The sequence below is a fragment of the Mobula hypostoma genome, chromosome 8 (genome assembly GCF_963921235.1).
Source record: "Mobula hypostoma chromosome 8, sMobHyp1.1, whole genome shotgun sequence".
In the NCBI taxonomy this organism is placed as follows: Eukaryota; Metazoa; Chordata; class Chondrichthyes; order Myliobatiformes; family Myliobatidae; genus Mobula; species Mobula hypostoma.
The window spans coordinates 48,735,015-48,750,196 of record NC_086104.1 but is presented as its reverse complement, the minus strand read 5'-3'; the positions used below and the strand labels follow the sequence as shown (position 1 = coordinate 48,750,196).

Below are 15,182 nucleotides of genomic sequence, written 5' to 3'. Positions count from 1 at the left end.
AGGTGGGGGGGCGTTATATGGGAGGGTTTAAGGGTCGGCACAACATTGTGGGCCGAAGGGCCTGTACTGTGCTGTACTATTCTATGTTCTATGACCTGTCCATCACCTCCCTCTGCTTCCCCACCTCCCCTTTATTGTATGGTCTAGTGTCCTCTCGTACTATATTCCTTCTTCCACTCATCAGCTTCCAGCTTTCAGAATCATTTCCTTTCATACCCACCCCCCCCCCCAAACCACCTGGACTCACCTATCACCTGCCCCTTGTACCCTTTCCCCCACCCTTTTATTCTGGTGCTGCCCCATTCCTTTCCAATCCTGATGAATGGTCCCTGCCCGAAGTTCATTTCCCTCTGAAGATACCTGACCAGCTGAATTCCTCCAGCATTTTGTGTGTGTTCCTCAAGATTTCCAGCATCTGCAGAATCTTTTGTCTCAATCCTCTTGGTAGTCTCTTCATTAAAAAATCAGTCCAACTTTTGCCATTTGATTTCCATGCAGAAAGCCATGCCAGCTATCTCAAATCACAAACAAGAGAAAATCTGCAGATGCTGGAAAAGAGAACAGTCAACTGTACTCTCTTCCATAGATGCTGCCTGGCCTTCCGAGTTCTTCCTGCGTTTTGTGTGTGCTACCAGATGTCCCAAATCAATCTTTGTCTTTCTAAACGCAAATAAATCCTGTCTTTGCAAATTCCCGCCAGGTTCATCAGCCTGTAATCCTGCAGCATTTCTTAAATAAAAGCAAACATTATTTATCCTTCAGATGCTAATGAGCTGCCAAATGCTTCCTGCATTTTCTGTTTTTATTTTTACTCTAGAGGTAGCAACAGTCAATAGAATTCCACTTAAACATCAGAAGAGTTGCTAATAGATCCCTCATTAATCAGTTTGTACTTATTTTTGCTAAATGCATTTGCAGCTGGATTAGGGTAAGAGGTGTGAACTGGTATCTGCTTTGGTAGCTTGTGATTTGATTACTCTGAGAACTTCAGGCAAGTGCCAGCCATGTGTGGGCTCAGCAGTATTGTGTGTTGTGTAACCCTTCAAATGTGTGGATGCATATTGGGTGGCTATTTTAAGAATTTGTACATTGCTCAAGTGTTCGGAAGTGTTCAGAAGAGGAATTTTCAACGGTTCTTGTTTCAGTCGAAGCAAGCAGCTGAGAAGAAGTGTGTGAGAAATCGGGTAGAAAAAGTCTTTTTTTAAAACACTGATCGGGGAGAAGGGTCTGCACTGCGCAGGCGCATGACGTAGTGCGCCAAGGTTTAAAAACAGACCACCATATACAGCAGCCATCGTTGTAGCGGCCATTGTCGGAGTGGACTGAGTCAGAGTGGGACGGCTTTGGCTCAACAGGCTTCGGCGAGAACAGGCAGAGGCCAGGGTAGGTTCCAGTAAGTTTTTGTCCAGTTTGCTAAGAGCTGAAAGAATGCCAGGCAGGATGTTGGAATGCTCCTCTTGCAGGATGTGGGAAGTCAGGGAGACCTCCAGTCTCCCTGACAACGACACCTGTAAGAAGTGCATCCAGCTGCAGCTCCTAACAAACCACGTTACGGAACTGGAGCAGGAGCTGGATGACCTCTGGATCATTCGGGAGAATGAGGAGATCATAGATAGTAGCTACAGGGAGGTAGTTATGCCAAAGGAGCAGAGCACAGGAAATTGGGTCACTGTCAGGTGAGGGAAGAGGAAGGGGCAGGCAGAGCAGGGTTCCCCTGTGGCCATTCCCCTCAACAACAAGTATACCGCATTGGATACTGTCGGGGGGGATGACTTACCTGGGACAAGCTGCAGTTGCCGGATCTCTGGCACTGAGTCTGGCTCTGCAGTGCAGAAGGGAGGGAGGAAGAAGAGGAGAGTGGTAGTGATAGGGGATTCGATAGTTAGAGGTACAGATAGGAGGTTCTGTGGTCGTGACAGAGAATCCAGGATGGTTTGTTGCCTCCCGGGTGCCAGGGTCAAAGATGTCTCTGATTGCTTGCATAACATTCTGAAGTGGGAGGGTGACCAGCCAGATGTTGTGGTGCACATCGGTACCAATGACATAGCAAGGAAGAGTGAGGAGGTCCTGGAGAGTGAGTATAGAGAGCTTGGTAGGAAGTTGAAAAGCAGGACCTCGAGGGTGGTAATCTCAGGATTGCTACCTGTGCTACGTGCCAGTGAGGGTAAGAATAGGATGCTCTGGAGGATGAACAAGTGGCTGAAAAACTGGTGTAGGGGGCAGGGTTTCAGATTTCAGGATCATTGGGACCTCTTCTGGGGCAGGTGGGACCTGCACAAGAGAGATGGGTTACACCTGAACTACAAGGGGACCAATATCCTTGCAGGGAGGTTTGTTAATGCTATTGGGGAGGCTTTAAACTAGATTTGCAGGGGGATGGGAACCAGAGTGCCAGAGCTGACAGTGTGGCTGGGGTGAAAATAAATGATGTTAAAAGTTGAGGTAAAGCTGCAAATAGAAATGTTGTGAGTGGTGGTAAAAATCTTCTGAGGTGTATATATTTCAATGCTAGGAGTATTGCGGGGAAGGCGGATGAGTTGAGGGTGTGGATTGACACATGGAATTATGATGTCATAGCAATTAGTAAAACTTGGCTACAGGAGGGGCAGGACTGGCAGCTTAATATTCCAGGGTTCCGATGTTTCAGATGTGATCGAGGCAGAGGAATGAAAGGTGGGGGAGTAGCATTGCTTGTCAGGGAAAATGTTACAGCAGTGCTCAGGCAGGACAGATTAGAGGGCTTGTCTACTGAGTCCTTATGGGTGGAGCTGAGAAACAGGAAAGGTATGGCCACATTAGTGGGGTTGTATTATAGACCACCCAATAGTCAGCGAGAATTGGAGGAGCAAATCTGCAGAGAGATAGCAGGCAACTGCAGGAAACATAAAGTTGTGGTGGTAGGGGATTTTAATTTTCCATATACTGTATAGATTGGGACTCCCATACTGTTAAGGGTCTAGATGGTTTAGAGTTTGTAAAATGTGTTCAGGAAAGTTTTCTAAATCAATATATAGAGGTACCAAATAGAGGGGATGCAATATTGGATCTCCTGTTAGGAAACGAGTTAGGACAAGTGACAGAAGTGTGTGTAGGGGAGCACTTTGGTTCCAGTGATCATAACACCATTAGTTTCAACTTGATCATGGACAAGGATAGATCTGGTCCTAGGGTTGAGGTTCTGAACTGGAAGAAGGCCAAATTTGAAGAAATGAGAAAGGATCTAAAAAGCGTGGATTGGGACAGGTTGTTCTCTGGCAAGGATGTGATCAGTAAGTGGGAAGCCTTCAAAGGAGAAATTTTGAGAGTGCAGAGCTTGTATGTTCCTGTCAGGATTAAAGGCAAAGTGAATAGGAATAAGGAAACTTGGTTCTCAAGGGATATTGCAACTCTGATAAAGAAGAAGAGAGGCATAGTATGACAGGCATAGGAAACGGGGGGTAAATAAGGTGCTTGAGGAGTATAAAAATTGCAAGAAAATACTTAAGAAATCAGGAGGGCTAAAAGAAGACATGAGGTTGCCTTGGCAGTCAAAGTGAAGGATAATCCAAAGAGCTTTTACAGGTATATTGAGAGTAAAAGGATTGTAAGGGATAAAATTGGTCCTCTTGAAGATCAGAGTGCTTGGCTATGTGTGGAACCAAAAGAAATGGGGGAGATCTTAAATGGGTTTTTTGCGTCTGTGTTTACTAAGGAAACTGGCATGAAGTCTATGGAATTAAGGGAAACAAGTAGTGAGATCATGGAAACTGTACAGATTGAAAAGGAGGAGGTGCTTGCTATCTTGAGGCAAATTAAAGTGGATAAATCCCCAGGACCTGACAGGGTATTCCCTCGGACCTTGAAGGAGACTAGTGTTGAAGTTGCAGGGTCCCTGGCAGATATATGTAAAATGTCGGTGTCTATGGGTGAGGTGCCGGGGGATTGGAGAGTAGCTCATGTTTTTCCATTGTTTAAAAAAGGATCGAAAAGTAATCTGGGAAATTATAGGCCGGTAAATTTAACGTCGGTAGTGGGTAAGTTATTGGAGGGAGTACTAAAATACAGAATCTACAAGCATTTGGATAGACAAGGACTTATTAGGGAGAATCAACATGGCTTTGTGCGTGGTAGGTCAGGTTTGACCAATCTATTGGAGTTTTTCGAGGAGGTTACCAGGAAAGTGGATGAAGGGAAGGCAGTGGATGTTGTCTACATGGACTTCAGTAAGGCCTTTGACAAGGTCCTGCATGGGAGGTTAGTTAGGAAAATTCAGTCGCTAGGTATACATGGAGAGGTGGTAAATTGGATTAGACATTGGCTCAATGGAAGAAGCCAGAGAGTGGTAATAGAGAATTGCTTCTCTGAGTGGAGGCCTGTGACTAGTGGTGTGCCACAGGGATCAGTGCTGGGTCCATTGTTATTTGTCATCTATATTAATGATCTGGATGATAATGTGGTAAATTGGATCAGCAAATTTGCTGATGATACAGAGATTGGAGGTGTAGTGGACAGTGAGGAAGGTTTTCAGAGCCTGCAGAGGGACTTGGACCAGCTGGAAAAATGGGCTGAAAAATGGCAGATGGAGTTTAATACTGACAAGTGTGAGGTATTGCACTTTGGAAGGACAAACCAAGGTAGAACATACAGGGTAAATGGTAAGGCACTGAGGAGTGCAGTAGAACAGAGGGATCTGGGAATACAGATACAAAATTCCCTAAAAGTGGCGTCACAGGTAGATAGGGTCGTAAAGAGAGTTTTTGGTACATTGGCCTTTATTAATCAAAGTATTGAGTATAAGAGCTGGAATGTTATGATGAGGTTGTATAAGGCATTGGTGAGGCTGAATCTGGAGTATTGTGTTCAGTTTTGGTCACCAAATTACAGGAAGGATATTAATATGATTGAAAGAGTGCAGAGAAGTTTTACAAAGATGTTGCCGGGACTTGAGAAACTCAGTTACAGAGAAAGGTTGAATAGGTTAGGACTTTATTCCCTGGAGTGTAGAAGAATGAGGGGAGATTTGATAGAGGTATATAAAATTATGATGGGTATAGATAGAGTGAATGCAAGCAGGCTTTTTCTACTGAGGCAAGGGGAGAAAAAAACCAGAGGACATGGGTTAAGGGTGAGGGGGGAAAAGTTTAAAGGGAGCTTCACACAGAGAGTGGTGGGAGAATGGAATGAGCTGCCAGACGAGGTGGTAAATGCGGGTTCTTTTTTAACATTTAAGAATAAATTGGACAGATACATGGATGGGAGGTGTATGGAGGGATATGGTCCGTGTGCAGGTCAGTTGGACTAGGCAGAAAATAGTTTGGCACAGCCAAGAAGGGCCAAAAGGCCTGTTTCTGTGCTGTAGTTTTCCTATGATTTCTAAGTCATGTGCTGCAGGGGCAATTTATGCAGCCCTAAATAGATGAGCAACACATTTTACAAAGGGGGCGGGGGGGGGAAGAAAGGAGTAAAATTTCAATTTGCAGTCAAATTCAGGAGATTGACATGTGCATTGCAACGAATGTTCCTTCATAGTTTGGAACTTTACAACTTTGTTTTATGATGAAGATTGTAGCCATCATGATACTGAGTATCAACTACAACCAACTGCAAATGTACTCTCAAGCCTGGTCAGATCCCATCCTTTCCCAATACTACTTGGCAGAAGAAGACTTTAGCCTAAAAATTAAAATAATATTTTGTAGAATCAATATCCAAGGTTTTGAGATTTTTCCAGACCTAGCAGAGAATTGGAGTAAATTCCCAGGCAGCTCGTGGACCCTGATAAACAACTAGGATTCATTTCTATAAATTTTTCCAATTCAATGTGGCCAGATTGAAAGATGGGATTTGTTTAGTGGAGGCTACCGCCAAAGATCTAGCTGTTAGAGGGTATTTTGATATGTGTGGATGCGTGTGGGCCTTTGAGAACATACTGGACATACTCAAATCAAGAGCCGTGATTGAACCAGGAGATTTTTAGTCTGCTGAGGGCTAGATCTGTGGCCTTCAAAACAGATAGAACATTGAAATTTACAGCACATTACAGGCCCTTTGGCCAACAATATTGTGCTGACCATTTCTAGAGACCTACTCTGGAGACTGCCTAGAACACATAGCCCTCTATTTTTCTAAACTCCATGTACTTATCTAAGAGGCTCCTAAAAGACCCTATTGTATCCGCTTACACCACCACTGCTGGCTGTACATTCCATGCACCCACCACTCTCAGTGTGGAAAAACTTACCCTTGGCATCCCCTCAGTACCTATTTCCAAGCATCTTAAAACTATGCCCCCTCATGTTAGCTATTTAAGCCCTGGGAAAAAGCCTCTGGCTGTCCACACGATCAATGCCCCTCATCATCTTATAATCTTATAGATGTAACGTTATTTCTTATGGTTCTTTAATGCATTGAAGTCCCTTCAAGTACAATTTACATTGCACCTTATACAAAAGTACATATTATAGTACTGCAGGTAACCCTAGGGCAAGGTGTAGCACTTGCTTAGGTCTCTGATCAAGGTCACGTGAAGCCATGGGAGCAGGTGGTGGATGGTGGTATGAGTAGCTGGTGCATATCACAAGTCCTGGTTATGCAACCACTGAAGCCAGGCTGACATCTCTGAAGAGTATTGATAATTGCTGGGGTTGGTTATCTGTCTTGTAAAGACACTGCCCAGAAGGAGGCAATGGCAAACCACTTCTGTGCAAAAAATTTGGCAAAAGCTATCATGGTCATGGAAAGACCATGATCGCCTACATCATATGACATGGCACATGATAATGATGTCATATGACACAGTGCATAATGATGATGATAGAACTTCATGGAATCATTTTAAACACAGTTTGGCTTGGACCATGCATGAACGAAATGATCTATATAGAATATAGAACAGTACAGCACAGGCCATTTGGCCCACAATATTGTACTGACCAGCTAGAAAGCAAATCAAAAAACCCCAAAAACTAATCCCTTCTACCTACATAATGTCCTCATCCCTCCATCTTCCTTCACGTTCATGTGCCTATCTAAACATCTCGCAAAAGCCTCGAATTGATTTTGCTCTTCCTCCATACCAAGCAGCACATTCCAGACATTCACTACTCTCTGTGTTTTTTAAAAAAAATCTGACCCCTCATGTTCCCTTTGAACGTATTTCCTGTCATCTTCAATGCGTGTCCTCTGGTATTAGACATTTCTACCCTGGGGAATAAAGATACTCCCTTTCCATTCTATCAATGCCTCTCATAATCTTCTAAACCCCTATCAGATCTCCCTCAGCCTCCGCCACTGCAGAGAAAACAACTCATGTTTGTTCAGACTCTCATGATTGCTCACGCTCTCGAAGCAGATGATAAAAAATCTTACTGCTGCAGTTGGTGGTTCCCACCTGTTTCAGAAAGGTGTCAGACATACTGGTGTCCAAGAAGAATAGGGTGAGCTGCCTCAACGACGATTGTCCAGTGACGCTCACATCTACTATTTTGAAGTGATTTGAGAGGTAGGCCATGGCCAGAATCAACTCCTGCCTAAGAAAGGACCTGGACCAGCTGCAATTTCCCTATTGCCACAATATATCGGCAGTGGATCCAACCTCACTGGCTCTCCACTTGGCTTTGGATCATCTGGACAATGTTAATATCTACATCAGGCTGCTGTTATTGATTACAGCTTAGTGTTCAACGCCATCATACCCTCAGTTTGAATCAACAAGCTCCAAAACTTGGACCTTTGTACCTCCCTCTACAACAAGATCCTTGACTTCTTCATCAGGAGACCACAATTCGTGCAGATCGGAAAGAACATCTCCTCCTCGCTGACAATCAACACTGGCACACCCCAAGGATGTGTGCTGCGCTTACTGCTCTTTGCTCTCTACACCCAGTACTCTGTGGCTGGGCACAGCTCAACACCATCTATAAATTTGCCAATGACACAAATATGACTGGCAGAATTTCAGATAGCTACGAGGAGGCGTACAGGAGTGAGATAGATCAGCTGGTTGAGTGCTGTTGCAGCCATCACAAGTTTCTACAGATGTACCGTGGAGAGCATTCTAACTGGTTGCATCACCGTCTGGTGTGGAGGGGTCACTGTACAGGATTAGAAAAAGCTGCAGAAAGTTGTAAACTCAGCCAGCTCTATCATGGGCACTAGCCTCCCAGCATCGAGGACACCTTTAAAAGGCAGTGCATCCAAAAGGCAGTATCTATTATTAAGCACCTCCATCACTAAGATATGCGCTCTTCTCATTGCTACCATCAAGAAGGAGGTACAGGGGCCTGAAGACAGACAGACAGACGCACGCGTGCGCACACACACACACACACACACACACACACACACAGCGTTTCATGAAGAGCTTCTTCCCCTCTGCCATCAAATTACTGAATGGACAATGAACCCATGAACACTACTTTTCCCTCTCTTTTTTGCACAAGTTACTTATTTTTTAAAATGTGCTTTATTGTAATTTATAGTTTGTATTGTGTATTACAACACACTGGTGTCACAAAGCAACATATGCCAGTGATATTAAATATGATTCTGATATTAAGTAATTATTTATTTTAATGAGTCTTAATTTGTTGACCTCATTAAGTGAGAAGTTGTATTATTAAAAGTACAATTATGGTAATAGAAAGATCACTTGGCGGGTGTCATCCATGTAAATTCTAAAGGCATTAAGAACTCATGAATTTACCTGTACCGCTCCATTGATGCATGGTAGTAGAAAATCATGAAGGAACCATAGACAGTTAGATACTTTATTGATGCTAAAGGAGATTAGTAGCATTACCAGTGCACAGATATGTATACAAATATTAGAAGAGAAGTAAGAAAGAATAAAAAAATAGGAAAGTTTGCTATGATCTCAGGATGTGCCCACATCTAACAAAATTATGTTCAAACTTCAACACAGGCATTAAATAATGAGGATTAATTTTGTACTAATTAAAATATTGATTTTAAAGCAAGTCTATTATTGAGTTACAGGCCATGTAATCTTGTAAACTAACTAAAACTACGTAGTTTGTCTATCAGTAAAATTGAATGTCTAACTTCTGTGAAATTGTAAATATATTTGTGTCCTCTAAGCTTAAAGGTGTGAAATTGAATAGAGAAAATTGTACCACTATGATCCTTGTATATTTGAAAGGCTTATCAACTGGTTACAATGGCTGTAAGTCCTATTGCACAGGTTTCCATAGTTCCCAATTATGTGGTTTACTGTTTCACTTTTGTGAGGTTCAGTTTCATATGCATTCATTATTTTGAACATTGATGCCAAATAACACTGTAGTGAAAATCATCTATTGTATTGGAATGAATCTGAAGCAAATGCCACCGTAATTCAGTGCCCACATCACTGCTCTGCAGTGGGCATTTTAGAGGTATATACTGATGACTTTGAGCCTATCAAGTATTTTGTGTACGGATTGATTTAAAATCTGCTCTTGTGTACTCAGCTACTGCGTGAACTCTAGGGACTGCCCTGCCCGAGTTCCTACACCACTGTGTTGGAATATGGTCCCACAGCTTTGTTTTTTTAACTTTAACAGATTGGATGATTTGCTAGTGACGTCCTGCATGAGATTCAATGGTTCCATTATCAAAAACAGAATGCTGAAAGAACTTGGTCAAGCAATATCCATGAAGGCAAAAGGAAAAAGTAAATATCAACTGCCTCCTTTTGATACTACATGGCTCTTTCAGTTCTTCCAGTATTCAGTTTTTGTGCTAGGTTACTGCATCAGCAGTGTTTTTTTTTGTCTTCCTAGTTATTTTCATTTGTTCAACTGAAAATAATGAGCTCGGAGCAGGATTCCAACTGTGCCCTCAGTAAACCGAGCTGCTTCCCATTACAGAAAACTGATCTGTCCACCGGGTTGCTATGCAGACGTGCTGAACTGGCATTGTTGCAGAACAGTAGTCTCACACCAATATCACCAGACTCATTCTGAGACTACGTCCACGCTACGCCGCATAATTTTGAAAACGCAGCCTTTTCTCTTCACTTTGACCCTGCGTCCATTGATTTCTTCTTATTATTCTTATTATTATTATTACTACTTTATTGTCGCCAAAGAATTAATACTAGAACGTACAATCATCACAGCGATATTTGATTCTGCGCTTCGCAGAACCTAACAATTTCAGAACAGACGGCAACGAGACTCAAGCCAGAAGAGTTAGAAATGTACTCACCAAATACTTTGACCCATAGCTTACTGAATAAATAAGTATACTCACTTTGTCCTGTTTTCTGTCCTTGCTTGTATGAAGGTGGTTTACCTATTTATGCAAGTACTTCTCTGACAATAGATGTGTAACAGCCTAAAGTAACATTGTATGGAAATACAAGATAACACTGATGCAGACATGTTTTATACATTTAACAAGGTGCTTTATTAATGCAACAAAGTTGGTCAGTTTTTCAATGTTTGTCGTCAGCCGGGTCATACTGTCCGTGAACTCCCTGTCGGTTGCCTCCATACACTCCAGTATTTGTTTTTTTTTTAGTTTTAAGTCCTCCTGTGTGAAAGCCAAGAGCAATTCCTTTTAAGTTTTTCTACTCTGTAACTGGACAAACGCGCACCAAGTATATCGTTTCCTCTTCGCTTGTTTTCTGTGTGTCCTGCGCATGCCCAGTAGAGGAGATTCACCCAAATAACCGTGTTAGTGTGGACAGAGATATTTTGAAAAACGCTTAGTGTGTACGCCTGTTGTTTTTACTCGAAACCGGCATTTTCAAAATTATCCGGTGTAGTGTGGACGTAGCCTGAGTTTGGTCACAGTGATTAGCACCTATTTCAATGAATGGTATGCATGATTGATACGAGTATTATGTGTTTATTGATTCTACAGTCAAACCCACTTCTTAGCCTGTGCTGTTCTTGTGTTGTTCTTTCAGGCCCGCCATAACAGAATGGAAGCCAGCAGAACTCAGCACACTGAACGATGTCGGATATCAAATCCGGATCTAAAGAAGCCATGGAGTGAAATCTTTCACTTTTATCCATCTTTAATGGTGCTCTTCCATGCACTTTACTTTCCAAAACCTTGTTTTATGGGATGAAAACTACTAATGATGTTTGGCGTACACTTTTGTTTGGACAGTGAAATCCAGAAGGTCAAAAAAGTGGTGCACTAATCTACGTATCCAGTGTATTTTGTACATAAAAAAGCTACATGGATCTATACCCCAAATGCAGCACTGTGATTAATATTCATATTACAGTTTCAAAGCTATTGGGAGGCACTATAGTGTGAATCCCATGGCTGAAACTTGACTGGAACTCAGATGCTGGTGCTTCCTCAATGCTAAAGTAGTGGCTAGTACTTTGGGGTCTATAAATTATAATATAAAGTGAAATAAAGCAATAGAGACCTGTTTGGGGAGGGGGAGAGTTTCCTTTCCAATGCTAGAAATAGCCAATGAAAATGAATAACTAAGCTTTGAAACAAATGTTCTTAATAATTTAAAGTATTTTGGAAAGAATTTTTAATATAACATAGGATAAGTGGAAAGCAATTTTTGTGTCATTTTCTGTGGCTAAATATACAATACTAACCAGCAAAATCACTTCTTGGTCTTTAGTAGATTTCCTGATCTCAGTGAGGTCTAAAGCATGGGCATAGTTGCACTCGATATCCTTGGATTATCGAAGTTTAAAAAAAACAGCTGGGCAGATAAAGCTTAGCTGTGATATCCCAGAATTGGGCCTTTATCATAATCATGTACTCAAAGGAAGAATGACTACTTCAGGTATGTGTTCATCTCACAACATAATTGTAGGAGGCAATTTGAATGAGCTTTGGCTCCACTCAAGTTAATTTATTGTGAAATCATCCATACAACTCTGAGAACATTTTGTAATTAATTTCTCTCTCATGTGCCATCGTGAGGCCTGGTGACCAAGATAGAAATAGGCATAGGTAAAAACATGGGACAGCAGTTAGTAAGTTGTCACATGTACCATTTAAAACTGATTATGATCCTTGTTAGGCCATGAAGAATGGGATCATCTTGAGGAAAGCTTTGGGTTTGTAATAGATTACAATTTTTTTTGGCACATCTTTTCCGAAAGATCATGAGGTGCTCCATGTTTGGTTAAGAGTTGCCCATCTTAGTTGCAAAATGGATTAGAGGTAAACCTAGTTTTTATTTTTCTCATTATCTAATTTATTTTGAATTTAAAAACCCAGGATAAATCTATATACAATTGCAGGAAACTCAGATGGGTGTAAACAATCAATGCTGTAAATCTTTCAGCAAGATTAGGGCTGAAATTCTGAATAACAATTATACTGGTTGTGTCAGGATCATGACCTGCCGAACTTTGCCAGAGTTAGTGATCAGTGGAAAGGAATCATTTGCACTGAGCTGATGCTCAGAAGGAACTTCTTTGATATTGGAAATGAGATAAAGGCATAACTTCCTCAAATGCAAAGAATGGAGTTATCAATTTGGGTTTAAAGAAGCTGACAGCAAATTTAGCTATCAATACAATCTTATTGACTAAAATGTTAATATATGTTCTATATATTTTTCTATATCGTCCAACTTATTGCACCCCTGTTAACTTGGGTCAGACAAATATCTGCATTCCTGTGAGTTATTTTAATTCAAAATATGGAGCAGGCCTTTTTGCTGTCTCATCAAGTTACTTAATTTAACAGCAAGTTCTCAGCTTCCATTCTGCTATTGAAGGCAAAGAACTGATTTGCAAAACCAACCACATCATAATTCTGAATGACATTTTTTAATGAAGAGCTCCTTTAGGTTCATGAGTATTAAAGTCAGTATTAATAGAATGTTCCCAAGTCTCTAATTGAGGAAACCAATTTCGCATAGCTGTAATCTGTGATTCTTTGTATATTACCCACTATGATTCTAAATTCTTGATTGAAGTGGATTGTAGGATCAAAGGAGTAGTTCGCTATCATGCTATTTGATTGTAAAGTTCAAAGAAAATATTCCTGTTGAGAGTGATCACTTCCAGGCACATGGGGATCTGAGAGAGGTAGCGGGAGGGTTAAATCAGAGGGGACTCCATGAGAAACAGGGAGCTGGACGCAGTTAGTAATCTTCCTCTTGTATCATTATGTTCATCTGATCTTTGTGTAAATTTTGCAGACTATCAAAAGCATAATTTCTTTCACTTCCTGTTGCATGAGTTTAAAGGAAGACAAGAAAACTGAGCAATAAAAGTAAAAGGCAGGGTTTGGCAGGGAATTCTTTTCAACCATTTTTTTGCAAAATGTTCCTTGACTTTCCCAGATGAAGAATCCTGAGGTATTTTTGTTCAGTAACTTCTCCTTCCAAAATTGTGAATCCTGGGAGAAACCTTGCAGTAAAGGATACAAAGAGCCTTCTATGTTATGCTGCCTTAAGGAGCTGTGTGTTCTCACAAGCAGCATGGAAATAGGGTGTGTGTTTATTTTTCATTTATGAAAGAACATTCTATGATGCACGATGTGCTAAGATTGGCTCAACTTGTAAAAGTGAGTGGACGCTGTATGTTATACTCAGTAGCTCACTCTGTGTTATGTGGCATTTGGAAGCTGTGCAGTTAATTCAGGTCCTTGTGTTCACTATAACGTGCATGTGCCAATAACTGGAGTCCAACTCGAAACTGCAGCTGTCTTGTTCATTGCATGTCTTCCCCTCAAAGGTGTCCCTCAAGTACAAGGTACAAAAAGTCTCTCATTAAAGTTATAGGGTGGCCAAGTGGAAATGAAACTTTATGTATTTCTAGATATGATAGTGCTGTGTTACATTAGTGGATTAGTTGTTTAGTAACTCTGTGCAGTTTGAGAACTTGAATTCAACTATTAATTTTCAGATGCTTTTTTTTAAAAAAAATAACTAACATTGGGTTTAAGGACAATTGTAATCACAAAGTCTTCTGATTGTCAAAAAAAATTTACACTGGTTCGCCTGTGTCTATCGGAAGGAAATCTGTTGTCCTTGTTCGGTCTATGTAACTCCAGTCCATTACTAATTGTGTAACTTTGAATTGCCATCTAAGCTCCTGTAGTGAGCTGCTCAGTTAAATCAAAATGGGGACTAGAGCTGTTTGAGAAGAAATCACGATGTCATCTCCCAAGCGTGGATTGTTATTACTGAGCTTTCTGTTAACACCCTCACACTGAAAATGGATTAAGAAAATGCACTTGCAGCTCTTGGATAAGAAAACTGTTTTATAAAAGAAACCTTAATCCTCAAGAACAAGGAAATTTGATTTTTAACTTTTGGATTAATGTTTTCCAACTTATTGACCTTTTACAGCATCAGTATTGATTTTTTTAAATGGATGCCGCTCTACACTGATCAAAAACTACATCGAAACGGAGTATGATCTGTGAAATAACTGGAATCAGTGAACTGAGTCTGAGGTTAAAAATAAGAAGAAATCCTAATTTTAACTCAATTGAATTAAAAGTTTTCGAGTATTCTTTTGTTATGTATCTTGAAATATCTTGTGAAACAAGTGGATTTTTATCAAAATAATTTTTAGTGAAACTTGGTTAAAACATTTCTATTTATTGTGAACATTGTTTTTAATGAATAAAATGATGGATGTCATTTAAAACTTAGCTTGCATGTTCCATGGAATGGAGAAAGTGTATATTTTACACTATGCATGAGATGTTTTAATAAAGTTTAAATCCTTTCCAAATCTAGTGATATTTGGAATTCACTTAATGACAAATTTCTTTTATGGGGTAAAAAGTATTTCTTAATAATGAGACTCCAAGGGTCAAAAATTAAAGTCCAAGAGGTTGACTTGAAGTTCAAGTTTAAGTTTAAGTTGTGAGTGTTTTTATTCTTTAGTTCGGCACAATATTGTGAGCCAAAGGGCATGTCCCTGCCTCTTCTACGATCTAACAACAGATACTTTGTACGCTATTTCACCGTATAATAGGTTTGATGTTTTTCATCTTCTATCAAGGTATAGACAAGAAAATATATGGAAATATTCAGCATCAGTGGAGAGAGAAGCAAAGGTGAGGTTTCATATCAATGATTGATTTTGAAGACAGCCCGTTGCTAGCACTTTTTCCCTCTGCAGCCGCTGCCTGACCTCCTGAGTTTTATTAGCATTTCCAGATGTATTTTGTGCTGGACCATATTAGAATGTTTATTTTAAATGCCTTTACTATTATTTTTCTCTTTCATAATCTTTTATTTTTCA

At 40.6% G+C, this 15,182-nt stretch overlaps 1 protein-coding gene across 2 annotated transcripts in view; it reads left to right on the top strand.

Annotated features, from left to right (window-relative positions):
• The window catches only part of vash2 (vasohibin 2), a 131,626-nt gene extending 116,972 nt beyond the window's left edge, over positions 1 to 14,654 (top strand). For both annotated transcript variants that reach the window (XM_063055805.1, XM_063055804.1), the window contains one exon: positions 10,895 to 14,654. In XM_063055805.1, the coding sequence (XP_062911875.1) occupies positions 10,895 to 10,967 (73 nt within the window). In that variant the 3' untranslated portion in view covers positions 10,968 to 14,654. The remainder of the gene's footprint in view (positions 1 to 10,894) is intronic.
• Positions 14,655 to 15,182: the final 528 nt, after the last annotated feature.